Source organism: Pseudogymnoascus verrucosus (assembly GCF_001662655.1).
Source record: "Pseudogymnoascus verrucosus strain UAMH 10579 unplaced genomic scaffold scaffold_61, whole genome shotgun sequence".
Classification (NCBI taxonomy): domain Eukaryota; kingdom Fungi; phylum Ascomycota; class Leotiomycetes; order Thelebolales; family Thelebolaceae; genus Pseudogymnoascus; species Pseudogymnoascus verrucosus.
Genome location: NW_017263712.1, coordinates 133,025 through 157,480, shown reverse-complemented (window position 1 = coordinate 157,480; position 24,456 = coordinate 133,025). Strand labels below are relative to the sequence as shown.

The 24,456-nt window shown below is 55.1% G+C and overlaps 7 protein-coding genes across 7 annotated transcripts; 4 read left to right on the top strand and 3 right to left on the bottom strand.

Moving 5' to 3' along the window:
• Positions 1–10: 10 nt before the first annotated feature.
• VE01_09489 (uncharacterized protein) lies at positions 11–3,289 on the top strand. The gene is made up of 6 exons (XM_018278902.2): positions 11–174; positions 231–323; positions 379–464; positions 518–1,167; positions 1,219–2,232; positions 2,288–3,289. The coding sequence occupies exons 1-6, from the start codon at positions 136–138 to the stop codon at positions 3,025–3,027; spliced, it is 2,622 nt and encodes an 873-aa protein (XP_018126238.1). The 5' UTR covers positions 11–135; the 3' UTR covers positions 3,028–3,289.
• A 96-nt stretch (positions 3,290–3,385) lies between these two features.
• CAT2 (Carnitine O-acetyltransferase mitochondrial) lies at positions 3,386–5,793 on the bottom strand. The gene is made up of 4 exons (XM_018278901.2): positions 5,586–5,793; positions 5,474–5,519; positions 3,746–5,408; positions 3,386–3,693 (listed from the first exon to the last, which is right to left on the bottom strand). The coding sequence occupies exons 1-4, from the start codon at positions 5,661–5,663 to the stop codon at positions 3,567–3,569; spliced, it is 1,914 nt and encodes a 637-aa protein (XP_018126230.1). The 5' UTR covers positions 5,664–5,793; the 3' UTR covers positions 3,386–3,566.
• A 46-nt stretch (positions 5,794–5,839) lies between these two features.
• Positions 5,840–7,283, bottom strand: VE01_09487 (uncharacterized protein). The gene is made up of 2 exons (XM_018278900.2): positions 6,942–7,283; positions 5,840–6,889 (listed from the first exon to the last, which is right to left on the bottom strand). Exons 1-2 carry the CDS (start codon positions 7,138–7,140, stop codon positions 6,189–6,191), a joined length of 900 nt encoding a protein of 299 aa, XP_018126244.1. The 5' UTR covers positions 7,141–7,283; the 3' UTR covers positions 5,840–6,188.
• Positions 7,284–7,392: 109 nt separating this feature from the next.
• VE01_09486 (uncharacterized protein) lies at positions 7,393–10,465 on the top strand (the record flags this gene model as incomplete). Its single annotated transcript, XM_018278899.2, has 2 exons — positions 7,393–7,536; positions 7,587–10,465. The coding sequence occupies exons 1-2, from the start codon at positions 7,416–7,418 to the stop codon at positions 10,463–10,465; spliced, it is 3,000 nt and encodes a 999-aa protein (XP_018126243.1). The 5' UTR covers positions 7,393–7,415.
• Positions 10,466–15,813: 5,348 nt separating this feature from the next.
• VE01_09485 (uncharacterized protein) lies at positions 15,814–19,954 on the top strand (the record flags this gene model as incomplete). The annotated part of the gene is made up of 1 exon (XM_018278898.2): positions 15,814–19,954. The coding sequence occupies exon 1, from the start codon at positions 16,736–16,738 to the stop codon at positions 19,952–19,954; it is 3,219 nt and encodes a 1,072-aa protein (XP_018126246.1). The 5' UTR covers positions 15,814–16,735.
• Positions 19,955–20,495: 541 nt separating this feature from the next.
• VE01_09484 (uncharacterized protein) lies at positions 20,496–21,958 on the bottom strand. Its single transcript, XM_018278897.2, has 3 exons — positions 21,267–21,958; positions 21,093–21,154; positions 20,496–21,021 (listed from the first exon to the last, which is right to left on the bottom strand). The coding sequence occupies exons 1-3, from the start codon at positions 21,402–21,404 to the stop codon at positions 20,943–20,945; spliced, it is 279 nt and encodes a 92-aa protein (XP_018126245.1). The 5' UTR covers positions 21,405–21,958; the 3' UTR covers positions 20,496–20,942.
• A 470-nt stretch (positions 21,959–22,428) lies between these two features.
• Positions 22,429–24,326, top strand: VE01_09483 (uncharacterized protein). Its single transcript, XM_018278896.2, has 4 exons — positions 22,429–23,011; positions 23,107–23,357; positions 23,471–23,891; positions 23,961–24,326. Exons 1-4 carry the CDS (start codon positions 22,801–22,803, stop codon positions 24,092–24,094), a joined length of 1,017 nt encoding a protein of 338 aa, XP_018126240.1. The 5' UTR covers positions 22,429–22,800; the 3' UTR covers positions 24,095–24,326.
• Positions 24,327–24,456: the final 130 nt, after the last annotated feature.

Sequence of the window (24,456 nt, the reverse complement as noted above, 5' to 3'; positions counted from 1 at the left end):
TACACATTATGAGCATCATTGACTACGCACCCGACTCTCACAACCACACCTGTTATTCTTACTGCTGACAGCCGATACTGTCTTATGGACGCTACCAGACACCTTCAGATCGCAAACTGATCCAAAGACCTCACAATGGAGGGTCTCGTGCGACAGGAGTACCCTGGAATGCTGGTAAGAGTGTTGTCCTTTAGCACCGGCTTGCGCGGGACGTAATTGACATTCTACAGGTGTCGCTGCCACCCTCACAGGCAGTTCATATCTTCAGTGAGCGCGTAAAGCGCGTGGGAAAGCTCAATGCGGAGATAGCGGACTGGCTCCAGGTATGTTTCTTTGTCGAGAAACGTCACTGCAATGACCTCACTAACGCCCTCTCAGGAGCGACGGAAGGTCGAGGATTTATATGTACAAGGCCTTAAGAAGCTTGCAAGGCGACCGCTGCCAGATACCGCGTCCGAGTTAGGGTGCGAAACCCTCTAATTGCCGATCGACGAGCTGTAGTTGACATGATTTGTAGGATATTCAATGCCCCATGGTCACAGATAGTGGCCTGGGTCGACGAGACTGCGACCTCACATGCAATTCTTGCGAAAGGAATAGAGAAGGATGTGGAGCAGGCGCTGCGACAATTCCCCACGAAAAACAAAGAGATGGGATCTGTTCTCACTATACAAGGGCATCTGGCACAGATGGCGAAGGAATATGAATCAGCTCAAGATACTGTGGATAAATTGGCAAAGAAGGGCTCGAAGGCCAACCAGGCAAAGACCCAGCAGGCAACACAGAAGCTAAACTCCGTAACGTCAGAATGGGAATCGCAGGCCCCGTTTATATTCGAGAAGCTCCAGGCGATCGATGAGACTCGACTCAACCACCTCCGGGACGTGCTCACCCAGTTCGAAACCCACGAGATGGACCAGGTTGAAAGGAACAGAGTATCGACAGAGGCAGCTCTTACCTCGCTATTAGAGGTAGACACTGCCGTGGAGATCCATAATTTCGCTACCAATGCTACACAGGGGAAGCCCAAGCTCGAGCGGAGGGCGACTGCTGCTCGCACCGGCTCCACTGTCAGTGCTAGCAGTGCCAACCTAGCACTTCCGCCGCCGAGAATGCCCACTGAAGACAGCTCAAGCTTGCACTCTGCTAGAAATGACGCGTCGTCTGGTAAGTCAATCAACTCGTGAGTCGAGTGTTATACCTAACGTCTCGTCATAGAACACAAGAAAGAGAGTACGCTAAAGCGATTTGGCACAATAATGAACCGAAGAAGGCAGAGCATTCACGCGGGATCCTTTGGACGATCCAGCTCTCCATCCAAAGGCTTTTCTGCTCTTGGCGCACCGCCTCGGAGCAGAGACGGTCGACCAGCACCGTCTCCGCGAGCCTCGTCTAGCAATCTACGCGACAACACGCGACAGAACAGTAGTCTGGGTGCAGTGGCAGAATCACCAGCAACATCACCCAGAACATCGAGATTACCTCCACCCGTTCAACCCGTTCCCGCCGATGGTGAAAGTAGACCTGACGATACTACACGTGACACGAATGGAGGCTCAGCAGGAGACGGATCTTTAATAGATTCTGCAATCCCTCAACCGCCACCGCAAGTCGATGGGGCCAGCTCTAACGCCGCCCAACTAGATGAAGAAGGATTCACCGTTCCGCCCGCCGCCAACGATGCTATATCCCAAGCCCAGAGAGAAGCAAACAGTGAGAACGAAGCGACGCCAGCATTCAAGCTCAACATCGCGCAGCAGGCCATTCAAGAAGAGGATGCAGATGCTCAGGCTGCCTTGTCAAATGTTGCAAATACTCTCCGTACTGCCAACCTCCCTGCGCCGTCACGTAAAGTCGGCACTGTGCGAGGACGCCGAGATGTCAGAAATTCGATGTACGTCCCAGGGCCCGAAGTATCTGTATCTGAGGCACAACGTAGCCCCGGTGCTGCCAGCTTTTCTGCACCTCCTGCCGCATCCCAAGGGATTGGTCGAGCTGCCAATCTGGCTGCATCAGCTAGTGATCTCGGCTCGTCAGCTGATTCGATACGTTCCGCGACATCTGCAGGAGGCGGGCACATTAAGCATCCTGAGATGACTAGGCCAGGTCTCAATTCGTCCATCATCGAGACGGTGAACTTACTTTCTGAGAACGGCGAGATCAAAACCGTTACTACTATTGGCGAAATAGCTTTGTCTTATGTGCACCCGGTATCTGTTAAGGAAATACCAGGTAAGTTATTGCAAACCAAAACACTATAATCGAAGGTAGACTAATAATTAATCAGATACTGCTGCGATCCGGCTTTTCAATTTTGCCGGCCTTGAAGCGATCGCGCCAAACAAGGCATTCCTAAATGAGTCAAGTCTGGCTGGCGAATACAGCGTTCAGCTCTCGGAGATCAAACGGACCAACTGCGCCTTCAAATACAAGGTTCACACGGAGCCCCACAACCTTTATGCGCAAGTGCCGCTTCTCATCAAGCCGATGTGGAAGTCCCAAGGCGACAAACTCGGCGTCGTAGTCGACTACTCGCTCAACGAGGCATACTCTTCCGAACCACTGACGCTGAGCAACCTCACGCTGATCGTGTCGTACGAAGGCGCAAAAGCGATCAGCGCGCAGACGAGGCCGTCGGGTACACATGTCAAGGAGAAGAGCCTGGTTTTCTGGCGCTTAGGCGACGTGCTGCTCGAGCCTGGAGTTACGAACAAGGTTCTGGGTCGTCTGTTGGGTGACCAGGGAGGACATGTTTTGCCGGGTGTTGTAGAGGCGAAATGGGAGATTGCCGTACCTGCGGAAACCGTGGTTGGCAGTGGCATCGGAGTCAGCTGGAAGACCGGCGTGGCGGAAGAAATAGAGGGGAAGGGGAAGGGTCCAGAGAATGCGGAGCCGGACCCATTCGCAGACGAGGACGCGGCGAAGGGCGCCGATAGTGGAGAGGCGAATGGATGGACGAAAATAGAGAGTGTACGAAAGGTTACCAGTGGGAAGTACGATGCTATCACCGGAGCTGACCAGGCATAATTATCCCAGCGAGATGAGATGGGAAAGGGTTGAAAGGGAGGTTATGACGGGGTTTGTTGGCTTTAATAACGGTTTGTGAATGAAGAATTGGCTGTGATGAGAGGTATAGGTTAGGAGCACCGCCTTTGTGAATAAGGGATCAGCGGAGGAGTGTAGAAGTAGATACCACAGCACAGCACATGCGCTCGTTTTATATACGGCGAATAGCCTTTTTTTTGTCTTGCGTACAAGAATATATATAACTCCAGCAAGTTTATTTCCGGTCTTTCCTCTTTTTGACTGTGGAATCATGGGTTGTTCTGATCATGTGAAGCATATTGATTGAGTAATACATGTGTCTACTAAGGCATTCAATGGATTGGATACTATGCAGTCAAATGGATGATGTTTATGTGTAAGCTATCTAATGCTTGTCCCATTCCCTCATCCCATGCCCATTCCACCGTAATATACAAAAAACCGCAGTGAGGATATATGTCACATCACCACCATCTACGCTCGTCTACACCTTGCTGCTCCCAGCACTCTTCAATCCACATCTACAACTTGGCCTTTGGCGCCTCAAGAGTTGGGAGCATCAGGTCGCGGATATCACCAGCAGCCTCGTTGAGGTAGAAGCTCATCCTCTCGCTGCCAAGACCCTTCGAGACAACGTTGAATTGCAAGCTGTATGTATTGTCAGTATTATTCAAAAATTAGAATTCGAGAATGTGCTTACCTGTTCTCGTTGATCATGTAGGCGATTCCCCATCCGTCGTCAACAACCTGGGACCATCCGTAGCCGTTGAAGTACTCGGAGCTCAGCTGCGAGCTGGAGATGAACCACTTGCTAGAGTACGAGAACGCTGGGTCCTTGTAGATAGCTGGCACCTCCTCTCCAGGCGCCAAGAGCTTCTTAAGACCGAACAGGTGGCGATCGACACCCTTTCCGTCGGATGCAGCAGCGATGTACTCCAAGTGGGAGTTGATAGCCTTGCGGAAAAGCTCAACGGTAGCCTTGGAGTCGCTATCCGCGTTGCTGATAGCCTTGCAGAAAGCAACCGAGTCGTCAGACACGGTACGGGTAGTCTCGGTGCGACCGAGCTGGAAGCGGCGGGTGGCGGCGGACTCGTAGGTGCCGCGGTTCTTGCCGAACATCTTGAAGTACGCGAGCTGGATGATCATCTGCACGTATGCGTCGGGGGAGCACTTGAACTTCTTGATCAGGCCCTTTCCGTAGCCCTGGTAGGCCTGGACGCGGAGCTCGTGCTGGCCGATGACATCGGCGAAGTCCTTCTCGGCGCGGTGAATCTCGGAGGCGACCTCCTTGGTGACGTGGAACTTGACTGGGGCGGGCTCGGGGAGGGAAGAGCGCACGTTGGTGGCGGAGAAGTCGAGCTTGTTGTTGAAGATGACGTCGTTGACGTAGTCGTTCAGGCGGTGGGTGGGGGTGCCGTCCATCATGCTGTGCTCGCCCATGAATCCGGAGGTTCCGTTGTCGTTGATGATGAACTGGATGGGTTTGTCGAACCAGCGGTTCTTGCCATCACCGTGCCAGTACTGGTGCGCGCGCTCCTCGAGGGTGACCGGGGCGGCGTCATCAAGGCAGACGACGAAAGAGGCGGCCTCAATGGCCTCGAGAGCCTTTGCGTTGGCTGGGTGGGCCTTGAGGAGGATCTCGCGGGCGTCGGTCCAGACGTCACGGTTCTCGGAGGTGAGAGCGCCAACAGCTGGGACGGTCTCGGCGATCTCGTAGATGCGGCGGAACTGAGCCTCGAGCTCAGCAGTGTTGAGCTGCTGGCCGTCGACCTCAGTGAAGACCTTGTAGAACTGGTTCTTGCGAACCACAGCAATGTACTTGTGCTCCTCGTGGTTGAACTTGATGGGGTAATCAGCCGGCTTAGCTGCGACACGGCTGCAGTTGAACATCCACTTGTAGCTGTCCATGGCAATTGGGAGCTTCTTCATGTACTCTGGCTCGAGAGTGCCCAAGTCCACTTGCTTCTTAAACTCCAGAGCGGAGGTGGTGATAGCAGCAGCGCGCTTGGAGGGGTCGCGCCGCCTGCGGTCATCGCGATGTGAGTAGAAGTAGCTGACGTATGGCACGACGGGGTCACGGTATGAGAGGTATGCAGCATCGTTCCACCACTCGTAGATCCAGTTGGCCGTCTTGGGGTCATCGCGGCGGGCGATCAGCTTCTTCTGGAGCTTCTCGCCGATACCGCCTGGCTGGATGAAATCGGCAACGACCTTCTTTGTGTGCTCGAACTCGGTCGCCGAGACGAGCGGGTGGACGGACTTGACATAGCGCGCCGCCGTCTCCTCAAGAGTTGGCACTGGGAGCTTGGGAAGGGACTCCTCATATCGGAGCATAGGACCCTTCGAGTTATCCTCTTTGTAGCCTGTCTGGGGGTTAGCATGTGCTCAATGCGGGCGGGCAACGCCTCGAGCGGCGAGAAGAACATACCAGCTGGCAGAGAGCTGTTGTTTCGTGTCATGGCTGGAGTAATAATCTGTGAAAAATGTCAGCTTCTGCGGGGATTCTCGAGCCCGTTGGAAGCTCTGTGTTCCGGACTTACTCTCGACGTTCGCATAGACTGTAAACCACTTCTCAGCGCTGATGACGACACACGGCTCTTTGCAAACACGTTCAACATGCCTCACGACTTAGATATAAACGGGGAGAAAGGGGAGAGAGTTCTGAAATGAGATATCACACGTAAATAAATTTGGGAGGTGTGTACCGAGCGTCATTTACTAGTTGGATGTCTTCGGCTTCGGAGTGGGTTGGGGATTGAGCCTCGGCTTTTCCAACCCGCCGCCTTTCCAGTCACACGCGTCAGATGCATGTCGACCGCATATACAACAACTCCACAATTTGCCACTGGGTACATATGATTATTTACATTATGGTACAATTATAGTACGGCAGCTTCGGAATCTCCAAATCGACCATCCTTGAGGCAATCATACTGTGAATTTTAATCATCAACACAGCCGGGTGTAAGGAAAGATACATCCACATGATAACCGCCGGGTCCAGCCGTCTCGGAGCTTTGGTTATTCCGGCGCCTTCAATCGCGATATAGCGAAGACAACATATACAGCTTCAAATTCTCAACCTCATGAATCGTATCAACATTTGGAGTAGCTATACAGCGTATAAACAAGTACCACCCAGGTTACTTACCCCGCTTCCTTCCACGCCGGCTCTTGCCTTGTCCTCTGCCGCCTCCCCTGCTTCCCTTTCCCCGACCTCTCGTGCTGGCAGGTTGCGGAGAAGGACTCCCGTCCTCAGCGGTCTCTTCCGCTGTTTCCGCCTCATCTTCATCCCCATCATCCCCCGTCTCTTCAACCTCCTCCTGATCCGTAGGCTCAGCTGTTGTCTCCTTGCTCGCCTGCCTCTCACTCGACTCCCTGCCCCTTCCAACCCCTCGCCCGCGACCACGTCGTCCGCCTCGGCCACGACCAGGCCGAGTCGCCGAGGAGGGCGGCGGCGGAGATGTTTGCGCGTCATCAGTATCCTCGACGGTGCTGGCTCTGTTCGAAGCCGCTTCGCCGCGCCTGCGCTTCTTGGGCGGCGGGAGATCTGGCGGCGCATTTATCTGGGGAGGTGAGGAGAGCGCCTCGCTGGACACTTGGCCGCGAATCCACATCATCTCGCCGAATTCATCTTCTGGTAGGGAGAATTCCAGGAATTTGTCCTCTCCCGTTTCGTCCTCGGCGAAGTCTAGTGTGTTTTCGCGCTCATCGATGAGATCCAGGTTGTATAATCGGCCCAATTTCTCCCATATTCCAGGTATCCTAGTGTGCACGTCCGCCTTGTATCCGTGATTTCGGAGGTATTCTGATAGTGCGATCATGCGAAAGTGCTTGTGCATCCCTTGAGACCGATTAGCTGTCTGTTTCCCACGTGAAAGACGTAGGGGTCTTACCTGCTGGCTTCCACCTGATTATGCCTTTATACAGAGACGTCTCTTGCTCATCCGTCCACGGGTCTTGTAATGGATCATATGCTGGCTTATCAGGCGATTCCTGCTCTTCTGGTGTGTCGACAACCATGGAATCGCCCTCATCATGGCCAGGAGTTGACGCGATGCGCCCACCACCCCTAGTCTTCTTTCGCGGTGGCATTTCGAGGTTCAGCCCGAATTGAACAGTGCCGCTAGTTGTAGGATGAATATATAGAGCACAAAACTTTGGATTGATTTGTTTGTGCTTCAGGAATTGACGTTCTTAATTGAGGGTCTGATGGAAATCTGTTTGGATTTTCTGACGGTTGCGCCTTCAGCCTTGGGCTTCAATGCAAGGCCGACACTAGCGCCGGGAACAACCGCAGCTGCATCAGTTGTCGCGACCAGACGCGTCCACCGAATGAAAGTGAAGCATTGAGTCAACATAAACACAAAATGGAGGATGGCGAAGATCCGGGGAACGCATTTGCGATTCCAGATCTATGGGCATCGTCGAGATACTTTCCAGAGCCCGAAGATTCGTACGGTTTCTTGTTCTCGCAACTTAAATTTGACGGTAATAGCGCTCAAACGGAATTCGTTGCCCGTGCTAATAATGATGTGTAGATATCAGTGAGAAACTACCGGAACAGACGCTCAGCCATGGAGGCAATGGCGGCTTCTTTGCCTTACCAGATTTCCCATTCGAAAACCCAGAAGCTTCAATCATCTCTACCAGCACGCCGCCGCCTCTGAGCGAAAGGGGCGAGGAAATAAACAATGACGAAGGCGACGGATATGTTGATATATGGTCGTTTGCGCCCGAGGAAGAGCTGAAAAGCGCAAATTATCTCACATGGGATGCATTCGATGAGCAGAGGGAGGAGGCGCCACAAACCTGTTACGTCTCAGAAGGAGGGCCGCAACTATTCGACGCCGCAGTTGCCGACGACACAAACCCCCTCCAAATCGACAACCAAGATGCAGTTGTTGTCAGCGGGTCAACATATGCATCATCACTTCTAGCGTTAGGCCTAGGCAGGGACTCGGTGCTATTCACCTGGAACGAAGAAACAAAAGACTTTGAATGCACACTCAAATCCGTCCGTACATCCGGTTGCACCACCGAGCTCACCCACGATATCACAGCGCTCTTCCTCCACTGCGGCAACACCACCAAAGCCCTGCGCTCATTCACCAACAAAACCTACCACAAACACCGCTCACCCGGCCGCATCGCCCTAGCCGACGCCATATCCACAGTCCTCTCAACCCTGCAATCACACCTCAACATCCCCGCCTCCTCCCTCCAAAGCATCCTCAAACTGCAATCCCTCTTCCAGCCTGTCTCGCACCTCCTCACCATCTTCCACGAGCTCATCCTCTTCGCCGGGTCCGCCGAGAATGACGAGGTTATGCTCTCGAACCTCTTCCAATACATCGAGCAGACCGAGCATAGGACGGACTCGACACAGACTATCCTCCTCGAAGTGCTTTCACGCGTCTCCCGCCCCTTTCTGGATTTCGCGGGGGAATGGCTCGGTATCCAGCGCGAAACGGGGATGCCTCTAGTCAAGGGTAGCGTGGGGAAGAGTTTTGTTAAGGCGGAGGATAGACTCTGGATCGATGAGCATGGGATGGAAATCCGGACTCCTGATTTCGTGCTTGATGAGGCGAGGGTCCCGTCATTTATGCCGGAGGAGGATATGCAGATCTTATTCGAGGCGGGACAGAGTCTGAGGTTGCTGAGGGAGCATCAGCCTGAGCATCCGTTGGCGAGGGGTGATATCGTCACCGCCGCCGCTGCGAAGCCTGTGTTGGAGTGGGAATTCTCATGGCAGAATATCGAGGCGATTGGGGAGAGGGCTAGGCAGTACGAGAAGGACCTCACAGCTGCGATAGAGAAATACTCTACATCCGGCCACACACCCCCAGCGCTACGCCTCGCACCACCAGCCGAGAAAAAGGAAGAACTCAATCTCTTCGGCAAACCCCCCTCAGAAATGGAAGCCCACCTCCTCGCCTCCATCACCACCCTCACCACCGCACCCCTCACCCCATCTTCAACCCTCACCACCCTCCTCACAAACCACCTCACCGCCTCCCCCACCCCCTCCACCTCTCACCTCACCCACAACCCCACCTCCCTCCCCCTCCCCCTCCCCCTAACCCCCCACCTCTCCCTCACCCCCCTCCTAACCCCCCTCTCCACACACCTCTCCCACGCAACCCTCACCCTCCTCCTCGCCTCCAACCTCTCCACGCACCTCAGTCTCCACAGGTCTTTCTCCCTCCTCGGCTCCGGGGTTTTCGCATCCCGTCTCGCGCACGCGCTGTTCGATCCCGATTTAGGGACTGCGGAACGGCAGCGCGGGGTGGTGAGGGAGGGGGTTATGGGGTTACGTCTTGGTGGTCGCGGTCGTCAGAAGGGGTCTGGGGGGCTAGGGGGGGAAGGAAGTTGGCCGCCTGGGGGTTCGGAGTTACGACTCGTCCTATCTGGGGTGTTGAGTGAGAGTTACGCCGCCACCACTCCCCGCGCTCCCTCACGACCATCTACATCATCCTCCTCCTCCCCGCCGGCATTTGAGATAGGTGGAAGGGTGAGAGCCTACACCGCACCCACCCTGCTCCCAGGCGACCTCTCCTTCGGGGTCCGGCACATGACACCCCCCGAGATCTCCGCCTGTCTCGATCCCTCCTCCCTCTCCGCGCTCGACTTCCTGCGGTTAGTCTACCACCCACCCGCGCCGCTGGATGCGGTGATCACGCCGGAGAGTTTGCATATGTATGACCGTGCTTTTTGCGCGTTGTTGAGGTGTTTGAGGGTGCAGTTTGTGATGGGTGAACTGTTTCGCGCTTCTAAGACTTGGGATAGTAGTAGGAGGGGTAGAGGGGGGGTGGGGAGAGGAGAGGGGAGAACGGCGGCGAGGTTTAGGAATGAGGCGCAGCATTTTGTTAATGCGATTTGCTCGCATTTTGAGTCTGGTGTTACGGCGGCGTGGGGGGTGATGGAAGGGAAGATGAGGGAGGTTGAAGACCGTTTACAGCCTGGGGGTGTGGGGTTGGCGGCTGGGGAGGGGGTGGAGGGGTTGAGGAGGTATCATGAGAGAGTGCTAGAGCGAATGATGGGTGTTCTCCTCCTTCGAGGCAGACAATCCGTGGTGCGAGGCGTGTTGGAGGAGGTTCTTGGGTGTGTGCTTGGGTTTGGGGGGTGGGCTGCTAGTGCGAGCGCTGCGAGCCGTACAACTGAAAATGGGGAAGGGGATGGGGAAAAGGGGGTGGAGGAGTTGTATAAGACTTTCAAGAGTAAAGTCAAAGTGTTCATAACCATCTGCCGCGGGATGGAGGAGAAGAAAGGAGGTGTCCTAGGGGCTGAGGGGGGAGGGAGAGGGAAAGGGGGTGGATATGGAGGGAGAGGGGGATTGTTTGATCTCGAGGAGGTGGGGAGGGGGGATGTGGTTGGGGGGTTGTTGGGGAGGTTGGAGGGGTCGGGGTATTATTGTTGAGTTGTTGTCGTTGTTGTATAGAGGGGGAGGGGAGAGTTCTTGGGGATGTTTATCATTATCTGTATGGAATACACATTCATCCTCATCAACCTCCACCTCGTTATCCTCATCCCCATGCACAAACCCGTATCTACTAAGAAAGGGGGGGCTACAGTCAAGTACACACGTGATGGAGATAGATCAGAGTTGGGTCTTTCTTCGATCGGCCGATCGATCTACCCTCCCCCAGACGGAGAAATTCCCTCCCCTCCCCGCCTCACCACCCAAACAGAATTTCTCCGTCCCCCTCCGTCCGTGAGTAAAGGTAAAGAAGTATGGGGTAAAATAAAGTACGTCGCATGGCAAGTCCCAGGAACAAACAAACGGTCTTTGAAACCAGATCCCAGGAATGGGGATGGGGATGTGGAGTATGGGGTAGTTAGGTAGAAGGTAGAGTGGTAGAAGTGGTAAGTGCTTGTTTTGTCCTTGCCTCCGCTTTTCCAGATCCGTCTGGTCTTGTATTCTCCGATATGCATGCTTCCAACGACGATGGTGCTGCACAAACAGACAGATAGATAGATAGATGAATGTATACTCTACTCCATACCGTACTGAAGAAAAAAAAACCCCTTGAAAAACTCACCCCCGGCGTACGTAAGCTTCCCTACCTTACCCCAGCCCAGCCCAGGGCCAGGGGAACCTCGCGCAAACATCATCCGTTGAGAAAAAGTGATATAGAAAAAACGGATCCACGCTGCCCGCGCCGTCTTCGGTCGGGTCCCTTACCTATCCTCTCCGGCGACATCGCATAGACAAACAGATCATCTCAGCCCTGTGCCCTGCTATCCCAAACCCACAGCACTCTCCCCAGTCCTCCCTCCCCACCATAGCACTCTCTCCACAGAAGCACTCTCCCCACAGCAGCACTCTCCCCACCACACTGGACTCCCTCGTCATCCGGCGGCACGTGTGGTCCGCCCCTCATCACTCCCTCCCCTCCTCCCCTCCCATCAATCAAGGTGGTCGCGTGGGGAGGCGGGATCTTCGATCTCCAGCTAGCAGGTTTTTCTCATTGATTGACAGGAAGTGGAGATGGGGTGCGGGTGGGTTTATATGAAGGTCTGTTTATGGGATATAGTGGTGCTAGAGCATGTGATGGAGGGAGAGGGCGGGGAGTGGTGTCACGCGGGGAGTTTCTCATGCTGGGTGCTGCTGGTGATAGTGGGTGGTGGATGGTAGTGGGGTGCGGGTGTGGTGCTTGAAAGCTGGCAGGTTGGCAGGTTGGCAGGTCGGCAGGCCGGCTGTGTGGGGAGAGGGGTGTGTGTGTGTGGTGGTGGTGGGAGGTGAAAGTGTGGAGGAGAGGAGGGTGTCAAAAACGGGAAAGCCCACTCACTCCCTCCCCATTTACGCCCACACCCACCCACCACCCATTGTGCTCAGGTAACGCCCAGCCCTCATCACGTAAACTTACCATACTTGCAGACGCCCCAACGCGACCAGAACGCGACGAACTGACGGGAAGGGAAAGTATCGAGTCAGCGCGACGACCGAGCGACGGCTTCTTCCTTCTTTCCTTCTTCCTTTCCTTCCATCTTCCTTCCTTCCTCCTTCCTCCCTCGCGCTCTCGGGCTGTGTATACTGTACTGTACTGTACCGTACCTGGCTGAATGTACCCGGTTGTACGACGGACGGGGTAAGGCGTACGCATAACATAATCGGGCCAGGGCGGTGCTTGGTCGGGGGGGTCGGTGGTATTGCGGTGTTGGGGGCTGGGATGGGAGGGAGGTGTATGGGTATGAGGGAGTATGGGGAACAGGGTGAGCAGGGTGAGAGCAGGGTGAGGAGTATACAGCAACAGGGTGAGGTGAGCACAGGGTGAGCACTGGGCATGCTGTGCTCACCCTGCTGGAAGGAGCATTGACGGGGCTGGGGAGCTGGGTGAGCACTGGACTGGGGACGCGTTGGACGGGGTGAGCACTGAGCACCAAGCTGGGGTGCATCGGAGGTTCCGAAGAGAGGAGCTGGGGAAGGTGCTGGGGACTGTTCCAAGGGACGTTCTGGATGAAAGGGTAGGCAGGGTAGGGTGAAGGGTGAAAGGGGACAGGGTGAAGGGTGAAAGGACAGGTAGGACAGGGTAAAGGATGGATGAAAGGGACACAGACCAGACACACGATCGCACACGGGGATGCCACATGTGTACCTTGGGGATTGTGGAAATTAAAAAATGTCTGTGGTGCGGGTAAAAGGCGATGGTTCGGTATGGGTTTTGCCAGGTTTAGTACACTCACACAGTACAAGGAGTTGACGGATGTACAGATGGGTGTATCGACGGAGAGAGGAGACATGGGTAGATGGATATCGGTAGGGTTGGTATACGTAAAAATACCTCACCCTCCTTCCTCATCGCGTTTGTGGCTATCGCGACTGGGAGTGAGTGAGGGAGGACGCGATTGTTGTGCACAGGTAAGTATCGTATCTACCTACCCCTTCGGACTCGGCGTGGAGAGGCGGAGATGTCGTGCGCGCTTGCCTACTACTCCTACCACTTCTAACACTCACTATCTCCCTCCCTCTTTCCTCTCTCGTCGGTGTGCGATAGTCTGTCTATCTCCCAGCCTTCCAGTGTAACTACTACCCGACCATCCAACCCGTCAATAGCGCCTCTCCAATCTCTAACCCGTCTAATTCTGGCTTGCTTCTATACTATTCCGTGCATACGAACCACGCTTCCTCCCTAAACATGGAACATGGGTCGTCGAACCCTCAGTTCCTTCCTTTCCTCCCGTCGAGCCGGTGGTGGGCTTGCTTGTTCCGCATCCTTCGGCGGGAGGGGAGGGGAGGGGATGGGAGGGTGGTAATTACAATACAATGATCCCAGATTAGAGTACGCGGTCCATGGTACCGTACCGTCGATGGTATTGTAACCGACCTGTGTGTGGTGGTGTGTGGCGCACAGTTTTAACCTCGTTTATCGGGTATTCTCACACACAACCAGCTGTTGGGTTTTACCACCAGGGAGGGAGAGAAAGGATAATGTATCCGGCGCCGGGGGGGGAATAGGCAAAGTCCAAGTAAGTAAGTAGTGGTAGTAAGAGTGATAGACGACCGATGACGGCGAACTGTGATATGTGAAGGCGGCTAGGAGGACAGACGATGCCGGTTCGGTTGTGGTTCCGTTTGTTGGGCTGGGTACGAGGCGGGGATGGGGAGGGTACGAGGGTCCGAGAACCCTGGTCATATGGGAGGTGAGCTAAGAGTGAAAGAATGGCTGGGTCCGAGGATGGGATGGGGATGGAGTTGCTGGATTGGGGGAGAGGGAAAGAGGTGGGAGCGACGGAGAGATCTACGGGACGATGATGATGGGTTGTGGTTGTGGTGATGGCTTGTGGTGGTTGTGTGTGTGATGGTTCTGATGGCGCCGTGGTTGTGTGGTGGTTGCAGTGCTATCCCTCTCTCTACCCCCCCACCACCACCACCACCACCATCAAAACTCAATATCTGGTACTCACTCCCCTCTCCCCATACAAGCACGCGACTACCGACTACCGAACAAGATGCCAATAACCAAGACCAAGATCAAAGCGCAACAATCAAGATCCAAGACCCAAAAACGCATCAACCAGGCGGCAGTCAGTGAGTGAGGTGCGTGACCCTGAGCTTGACTCGGGATGGGGGGGAGCATGTGAACGGCACAGTATAGTACGTAGGTAATGTGGAGGGCAGAGTACAGTACCAGACAGACCAGACAGACTCATCCTCGGCCATCCTGTTCTCCCCCATCATCACAGAGGCTCATCCATCGCGTCCATCCTCTCTCCTTCCTCTAGGACGACTCTGGAACGACTCTGGGACGACTCTGGGACAACGGAGTCTCCAACACCAACACTGTTTCATGACTACACGCACCCGCAGTTGTAGAGTCGCAGCGCAGGAGGAGAGGAGGAGCAACAAAGACAAGTAACACCCAGCACGAGCAACAGCTTGCCCGTATGCATTGTGGTTTAAGTACCCTACCTAACTTCACAAGTACTCCATCACACATAATCACCAGTGCAGTACATATCCTCTCTATCACTAGTACTTACCCTAGACTCCAGTTGGGTGTGAGTGGATATAACCCATACTGTAACTGGACATCCCAAACAACGGCTGTCTTGTCTTGTGTCTCTCCTCAACCCACACTAGAACACGCCACTACTTCTTCCACTCCTTCTTCCACTCCTTCTACCCTCCATCCACCATCCACCATCCCGCCATCGCTCGTTCATCCCGCCAATCCGCATCCACACCACACACCTCTCATCCTTCTGCTCCCTCTCGGTCCCCTCGCCGTGTCTCACTCTGTGACTTCTCATTTGCTTATTCGGGGACTAAAACACGCCTCTTTCCCTTTCTCCGTCCCTTCTCTCCTCTACTTCCCTCCTTCCGCTTTCTTCGGCGTTTTGTTGATGGCCGGAGGAGGGACGAACGTGTGTTTCCGATTTCGCCGGTGGTTGGGCGGTGGTAGTGGTGGGCGGCCAGAGAGAGGGAGAGGGATAGAGAGAGAGGGAGGTATATACGGAGTTACTCGTGGCTCAAACACCACCACTAAACACACACACCCACTCACTGCACACACAGACTCACTACACACATACATAATTCGCATGACTTTTTAAATTATCGCTCCTATACCCAGGCGGCTTCTTCCTTCCTACCATATCAATCCCCACGACTCCCCGTGCCCATGCCCGTGCCCATGCCCATGCGTACATCTGCCTTTCTGCCATATTACTCTACTCTTACCCCATTACCCACCCGACGACCACAACTATGACGCCCTGTCCGTCCGCCGCTGACCTCCCTGACCACAAAATCGCAATTCTGGGGAAAGTAATTCCCAGTTATTCTCTCAGTTATTCATATTATTCTCAATTATTCCGATTTACACTATTGGCTCACCTTCACCTCTCCCCTCCCCCCCCCAACCAACCAACCAACCACTCGCATTTCCCATAAACCCATGTATGTACACAAGCAACAACCACCACAGGGTAACGTTGTTGATCGCCCCGCCGCCGCCTTTCGGAGAGATTATTCTACAGTACAACAACGCACAAGAGTACGTACTTACTTGCATATCTTCAATTAAACGGCCCTAACCACCGACCAGGGATGGGATGATATGTGTCTATGTGTATGTGTCTTCGCTCTCTGTCGATTATAGCCAAAAGCGAAAGGAACCAACCCAACCCGCTTTGCTATCCACTATCCACTCTAGCCACATCGGCCTATTTAGCTTCCTGGTCGACTAGATGACTAGGGGTCTTGGAAAGTGGAAACTAGGGTATGAAGAAGAAACTAGGGTCAGTAGGGAAAACTAGGGGACCGTTCTCCATTTATTCCTCTTCCTGCGGCCCTGCGTTTCCCCAGGATATCCCCACAAAAGGGTCAACCTGTGTCTCTGGCCCGTCTGGTTGGTGCTTCCTGCGTGGATCATTTTAGATATACTATCCGTCTCTAGCTACCGCTACTCTACAGTACATACATACATACTCCGTACTACAACCACAGAAGACATGGACATGGTCCGGACGACACACACAGACGCCCATTGACCTGCTTCCCTCCCGCCCGACAATTCCAATATAATCTCCCCTCCACGTCCAAACCCTGGCCAAAAAAGCGTCGTCCTTGTTGTTGGTTACTCTACGAAAAACAATATTGCTTTGCTGCTTGCTTCCGCCCAGCTTCCACTACTTCTACCGCCTTTCTTCATCCGTCGCGGCTGAGCTGATGGACGCCGGGGATCACACACTCCTCCTCCCTCCAACAAACCAGCCCAGTCCACTTTCTGCTTACTTCCACTAATCTGTGCGCGCTCCCGCCCCTCCCATCTCAAACCCATTTCCCAAAAATATTTCCAGCGAGCGAGAGAGAGAGAGACAGACAGAAAAAGGAAACTCAAGATCGTCGCACCCACGCACGCCTTATCGTTCCTACCTTCCAATGCTGGCACATTCCTTCACGAGCTCTCGAGATCCCCAATAATGCCGAGGCTGTCCCACACCTGTCTCTTGTGAGCAGCATTAACTCGCAGGTCCATCCTTGCACTCTGCCGTCCTATCAACGCGAAGCCGGGGGCCTGAACCAGAACGCGGGCGATTTCGCGACTACTGCCAGTATAGTACATACATCCCACCTATATCCACGTGTGGACACCCCACCCCGTTTCTAGAAAATCGACCGATCCGATTTCTGACTCTCTCTGTTTGCGACCGAACGGAGAGATCACGACGAAAGCGAGGAATCATGGCCCTCATCTTCGCCCCAACCACCGCGCCTATGGGCGACTGGGCCGGCGTCTTCCAGCAGCCCAAACCGCCGCCCTCCTCCCCGCGCCCATCCGACATCAGCGACGCCACCAGCCTCACGCGCGTCGACTCCTCCCACTCCAGCGGCAGCAGATCCGAGCATCGCCAGTCCAAATCGCTGCGCAACATGTTCAGCAAGTCCTCCTCCAAGAAGCAGACCTACAACCCGCCGCCCATCCCGGAGATCGGCGCCCTCGCCGACCGCCTCCCGTACAACGACGGCCCGCGCCACCGCGTCGAGCTCACCCCGACCGAATTGAGCGATGATATCTCGATTTCGCGGACGAGCACGAATGGCGGCTCCAGCGTGTCGGATGGTGCGTCCTTCATCGATTCGCCCACCGGCGCGCATCCGCCCCAGATGAGCGAGAAGCTCGCTAGGGTCTTCGGCACGAAACCCCCGCTCGCGGGGCCTAAAGCCGGGCGTATGCATCCGCAGGGCGAGGAAAAGCCTCCGTCGCGGAAGCGCGACAGCTTTCTAGCTGCGATGCCGAAGCGCAGTCTCGAGCGGCCGCCGACGAGCGCGGGACCGCCTACCATTTCCTTGCCGCTAGCAGCGCCGCCGGCGAAGTGGGAGCCGCCGCCTTTCTTTAAGGGGCTGTCGGGCGCGGTGAAGCATGGGTCCTTGATGACGTGCGGGGTAACTGCGAATGCGGTGATCTACCTGAGTACGCACGATAAGGCCGGGAAGAATGTGGCTGCCTTGGGCTTTGGGTCGGATCCGGTGAAGGCGGATAAGGCGAAGGAGAAGCATCGGCAGCGGGTTGTTGAGACGCTGGGGAAGGCGGAGTGGAGTCGCAAGATCTTCGTGTTGACGTCCGCGGGGTATCTGTTGCAGTTCTCGTGTGATGGGGCGTTTAATAGGTTGCCGGAGCTGTCGATTAGACTTAGCAGGCATTCGGTGGCGTTTGCGAGCGATGTGATTCCGGGAAGACACTGGGTTATCCAGATCACCACCGTCTACGATGGCCTCAGCGCCATCACAGCGGGCGAGTTATCCGCTACTCCCGCGCCGCCTGCTAAGCAGCGCCCGGGGTCTAAGTCTACATACGTCAAGCCCATCAAGCAATTCCTACTCATCTTGGATAACGGCGAGGATCTCGACACCTGGCTCACCGCCGTGCGCCACGAGATCGACGTGCTAGGCGGCAAAGCAAGCAGCGAAACTCCCGCGACCAACAACCTGGAGTTATCACGCAGCCCTCTCTCGGAAACAACGAACGCCTTTCCCATCCCCTCTCCCGTCAACGAACCCCTTTACTCCCCGCACTCCGACGACACCAACGATAACAATGACCCCCTCCCCTGGGAAACAGATGAGCGTACTGCCAATCTCCCCCCTTGGCCCGCTGATGAGCAAACCCCGCAACCAAGTCGCGCTACAAACACCCTTTCATCGGTGCCGAGCACGAAATCAATCGAAGAGCACCTCCTCGATTCGCTAAGGGATAGTAACACGTACAGCCAACCCCGCTCCTCAGGCGGCCGCACATTCTTCACCTCCCCCTCCGCCTCGCGCAACTCCTCACCTACCCGATCCCCGATTTACGAATCCTTCCCCCCGGCTCACACAGCCGAGGATGAGGAAGGGCGTTACGGATTCGGTGAATTCGGCCAACACCAACAACAACAGCAGCAGCAACACCACCAACAACAACGTCCCAACGCAGCCAACATCCGCGAACGCCGCCAAAGCGCCCAAGGCGCCCGTCCACCCGCCCTCGACGCCATAATCGCAGCGACAACGACCCCCCCTCTCCCCCCCACAACACCACCCAACGACCCCTCCCAGCCTCCCCGCCGACCATCGCGCCGCACGCCTCCTACAGCGGTGAAAACCCGTCTCTCAATCGTAGAAGACCAGCCTTCGCCCGCGATGCTGTCGGATGAGTTGATGGATGAGATTTCCGCTCCAGCAATCAGCCCGAAATCGAGGGCGAGGAGACAGATGCAGAGGGGTGCGCCTGCTATGCCTATCCCGCCGCCGAGGAGTGGGAAGAGGACTAGTAGTTTGCCTAGTTCCCGGGGCGGGGCGGGTGGTGCGTCACTGCCGATGTCTCAGGGGATGGGGTCGAGCCCGACGGAGGGGGAGGGGGAGTCAGATGATGAATTCCAATTCCACCACTGGACATCCCGACTCTCCCCCCCGCCGCGGGCTCACACGCCTACGTCGCCTTCTTTCGGTATGGCTGAGCTCGCTCAGTCTTCCTCCTCCGAGCACATCGCGGGTCTTGGGGCCCCGCCGCCACTACCCCTCTTCTCATACCCGTTCCCCCCCTCCACCTCCTCCTCGCCCGCTCCCACCGAGGACCCGTCATTCTCGGACCCGAGTCTGTCGCCGCGTCCGCTGGTGATTGCACCACACACCGCGCGCGCGAACGCGAAGGCGCAGGCTGCGAGGGATAAGAGGGTTTCTATCAACGGCGCCCCAGGCGCTGGGATCGGTCTCGGTCTTGGTGCCGGTGCCGGTCGGGAACGACGTACTTCGATCGGTCGACCGGGTGAGGGGGGGAAGAGGATATCCATCGCCCGCTCTAGCGGCAGCGGAGGCGCGGACGGTCGGGAGAAGAGGGACTCCATAGTCGTAATGCGCGAACGACGCGTCCCTCCCAAACCCCTCAATAGTCGTGGTTTCATCGCCGTCCCCACCGACGGTGGCGCGTCTGGGTATACCGGTAGCGGCGGTGCATCGTCCGCTCCAGGCGGTTATGCAACCTACGGCGCCGGTGGAGGTGGAGGTGGTGGATTCGCATCCTACGGCGCCGGCGGAGGAGGCGGCTACGGCACCTACGGCGGCGTCGCAGGAGGCGTCACTACCGGCCGTGTCGTCAAGGCGGTAGATCGAATGGTTATTCGCGAGCGTGGCGCTTCGATTGGGAATTCTTATGGAGAGAGGAGCCCGACGGCGCTTAGGAGCCCGCCGGCGTTGAAATCACCGACGTTCCCGATTATGATGGCGCAGGGAGGTGGTGGGGAGAGACCGGTTACGAGGGAGGGGGGGGGGAGGCCGAAGAGTAGGAAGGGTGGGGAGGGAGGGGGAGGGGGTGCAGGGGAGGTGGTAGGACCGCCGCCCGCGCCGCCGCCTACGAGGGGGTTGCCGCCTGTGCCGCCTGGGGGTGCGGGGAGGGCGAGGGGGATGTCGGGTGCGGGGAGGTGAGGGGGGGTTTGGATGGGATGGGTTTTATATGAATTTTATGTTTTGGGTTTATGGATGGATTTGGTGGGGTGGGATTGGGGTGGGATTGGGGTGGGAAAAGAGTAGGGGAGTGGGAGTGGTGTATGACAAAGGCGCATATACCCAACTTATTTGCGCGCAATTCCTTCTTTTTTGGGGATCAAACCTTTTTTTGGGATCAACCTTTTTGGGGATCAACCGTTTTGGGGAGCCACAATCGTTTTTTTTATGGATATACCTTTTCTGTTGTTGTGCATATTTTTATTTCTCGACAGCCACTTACCGAAATGGGGGGTGGGGGTATATAGGGAAGGGGTATTTTTTTTTAGAGGGATTAAAAAAAAAACATAAAATATGAATAAAAGAATAATTTTCTCAAGATTTGAAAGGTCAAAATTGTGATGATATATTTATATTTATATATATATATATATTAATTTTTGGAAAAAACAACTATGACGATTTATGTTGTCCCCGACAAAACGAAGGAGTTTCGATCTAGGGGATGGGATATAGATATACTGGGCTTTTACGTGTAATATAGTAGACAACCAACTGGCATTCAGTGTTTGGTGGAGCCAGTGGGGTGGTGAAGATGGGGTAGCAGCACGGATTTGAGGTTTATGGTTATTATCATGGCTTCAGGTCTATCTTGTAATAGCCGGTGAAAAGGTGTGGATTTTTCATTTTCACTACTATTCGTCTCTCCTGATGGCAGACCAACTTTGTCCCCCCCACCGGCAACGAGTTTGAATTATTTTTTTAAGGAAAACCATGGCCATGGGTATTGTAGTCTCTCTCTCTCCCCTCTCCTTCCCCATTCCTTTTGCACTCTTCCCTCCATTTCCCGTTCATCGCTCCATCCATCCATCCATCCATCCATGCATTCCCATTACTCCTCCCGTTTCCCTCGTCCGTGTCGTCTCAGATCCGAGAAATTAGATAATTAGTTGGTTGAGAGAGGTCGGGTTTAGAAACAGCACGTCAGGCACTCGAGACAGCACTCGCAGGTCTCGCCGCAGAGCCAGCAGCAGCACATAGTTGCGATACTGTAGGATAGTTGTTAGCCAATCTCCTGGTATATATATTGGGCGGAAGATATGTAGGGGGCAGAACTCACCATCCGTAAAGGCAGCCGTGGTCCTTCTTCTCCTCGGGGGGAGGGGCTTGTTGGTATTGCATCTATTCACCCTGGTTAGCCACCGCATCTTGTTTCTGCTCTTCCCCTTCTGCCAGTGAGGGGCCGTAGGGGAGAGATGGGCAATGGAGAAGGCAACGAGAGAGGTAAACATACCTGCTGAGGAGGCGCCTGGGGATAATACCCTCCCTGCGGTGGACCGCCATAGCCGGGCTGGGGGGGGCCGTATTGCTGGGGTCCGCCGTAGCCGGGTTGAGGGGGGCCGTAGGGCTGTTGTTGGTATTGATCTGCCATCGCGGTGGTGGGTTGGTTGATGAGGTTTGGTTTGTGTTGGTTTGGTGGATTGAGTATGAGTAGGAGTGAGTGGTAGAGAGGAAAGGACTGGAAGGTAAAGTTGAAGGTCGGGTAGTACAAATCCTACGCGAGAAGGGATGAAAGTCCAAAGTGACGTTGGGGTAGGGGGGGCGGTAGGGCGATTTATGTGCTAAGGGGGTGAAGTGAAGTGGAGCTGGGCTTTTGTGAGGTATCTCTTTATCCTTACCGTCTATATAAAGATCCCCCCCCCCTTATAGGGTACAGAAATGTACGCGCGTATGGTGTCTAAACTGTCTAACTATAACTCTTGGACTTCTTAGCTGTGGATTGGGAAATGCTGTATAAGTGGACTAGCACGGCACGGCTGGCCCGGCTCGGCTCGTGCCAAGATGGGTAGGGTGGACAAGGGGGGAGGTTTGAAGATGAGGGTGGTCTAGGCGTAGTGTTGTTTTTACGTGAATACGTACGGCTGAAAGTTGTTAGGGGAGGAGGTGTTGGGGAAATGGGAGTTGGTGTTGGATGGAAGAAGAAGGTGATATATATGTTGGGCGTGTGTGCGCGCCTTCAGCTTTGGGTGTGGAGTGGAGACGGCCTTTTTAAAACGGGGACGTTAGGGGCTTGTGGATCATCCCTGGGATACCAAGACAAAGAGTTATCGTAAATTATGCTGACACGTGTGACCTCACACATAAGAGACTAATAAAAAAGTCTAACTCCTAGTCTGCTTTCCCACGCGTAGACTTGCCCTTGCTAGGCACAATTGGAACCGGTCTCGCCGCCGGGCTGGAGATGGGTAACTTATATGGGCACTCTCGGTGATAGTTATAGAGTTTGCCGAATTGGTGACGGGAACGGCTAAGGTTTTTATTTACCGCCCGTTGTTGGAGATTGGCAGTGGCGCTTGGCACTAGTAGGGGGATGGATGGATGGATGGACCAACGGCAAAGCTGAGCTGGAATAATGTTTTTCCGATCGCGGGGTCCTACGGATCTGACGCAGGTGACGCCCCGCTGTCCGACACGGAAACAGCCCACGCATCACTACTACGAAGGCAAGGACAGAACAAAGGATAAAGAAGCTATTCATTCACTCTGCACGACCGGGACATTCTTGAACCTTATTTTACTTTGTAAATTTCACTTGTATCGCTCTCTTTCAAGCTCGGAATCATCGGAGACGAGAGCACCATAAATACGAGACCTGGACTCTTCGCGCTCGACAGCTTGGGTTGATCGAGGAAGAGCTATCGAGGGACTGATCAATAAACTCACATACCTCTTTTCAACGATAGTACCGATATTTCTACGATCATCAAGCAAGAACGCAAGATCACACATACCTACCTACCTACCAACCTACTACAACAGCCGACACAATGGCACCACCAGGCCGCACCTCCCCGCCACCCGCGGAGTCGAACTCAGACACCACGCCCGCACCCACGATCTCGAGATCGCCATCAATCAGCATATCTCCCTTGCAAGACAACCCTCCCTCGCCTCGCGCAGGATCGGGGTCTGCGGCCACGACGTCGTTGCAGGCTACAGCGGCCGTGAACGCCGGGTTAGCACAGGAGGACTCCCGACGTACGTTTTTGCCCCCCCTCCCATTTCCCCTTCCTTCCCGGGTCGAGAAAACTCGAGTAGAGATAGAGAAATAGAAGCTGACAAAAACACCACAGGCTCCTCCATCTCCTCGCACCGCCACACCAGCCGCCGCCGCTCCACAGTCCTCATGAACCTCGCGCACAACAACCCGAGCGTGCCGGCGCCTGGCGAGATGGTGCACGAACCGCACGCGCAGACGGGGTTGGAGGCGTCGCCGAGGCTTGGGGCTGCGGGGGGGGTTGGTGTGGGAGATCCGCATCATTTGAGGAATCCGAGTTTGGGGGAGATTCATCAGGAGTTGGAGCAAGAGCAGGAGGCGCAGGTTGTGAGTATCCCTTTCTATCTTCTTTGATTTTATGATAGCGGAGTGGTGGGTTGAGTTTGGGGAAATGAAAGAAGGGTAGAAGGAGGAATGAAAGCTAACATGACAACCCACAGAACCGCCTCCTCCAAATGATCCGCGTCCAACAACACCAACTCCAATCCCTCCGCGCCGCCTCCGGCCTCTCCCCCACCACCTCCGCAATCGACGACTCCATCCCCTCCGAACCCCTCTCCACAACCGGCACCACCGCCTCCTCCGCCTTGGCAACCCCTCTGCCCATCCCGCGCTCCCCCAGTGCTTCGTTCAGCGCGGGCGTAGGCCAGCACCCGCGCAGCTCGTTTGATCTCGCGCGCGCGGATCTGCAGAGGAGGGAGCGATCGAGGACGCCGAGTCGGCATGCGAGTCCGAGACTGGGGTCGACGGCGGGATTGGGGGAGGAGGGGCTGGGGAGGGATGAGAGTGCGTTTTATCAGGCGGAGACGCAGATGCTTGTTAGGGAGAATCAGATGCTTAGGTTGAGGATTCGAGAGTTGGGTGAGTTTCTCTTCTTGTTCTGTCTTTGTGTGTTTTCGGGAGCTGTGGACGAGGGCTAACCAAACGCAGAGAGACAGGTAGCCGAGACCTGCGCCCACTCGGAACTGACACGCCAGCCCAGCTTGCCGTCCAATCTGCTGGTTGAGCGGAGCGAGGCGGATGTTACCCCGCGACCTCAGCACGCGGGCGAGAAGACCGAGTGAGCGGGGTGCTTTCGATTTCAAATTTGACACTGTCGGGTTGGGAAGTGGAGTCTTGCTTGGGTTTTTGTGCTTGTAGGAACATTAGTTGGGGATACTGCTGGCGTTTGGTCTTGAGTTTGTAGGACGGATACTGCCTGGGACTGGGGAGTGTAATTGTAGGGTTGGGCGCACTCGCTACTTTGCCTTGGGAATACAGTATTATTATTAATTATTATTATGGAAAACCCTACCCCATCTCTCCGTTTTTGAACCTGATATACATGTATTTTGCTCCAGTACCGCTGTGGTGGTTCTCATATCCTGGGATGGGGGGAGGCGTAGACCCTCAGCCTCGCGCTACATCGGCCCTCGCGGTCCACAGC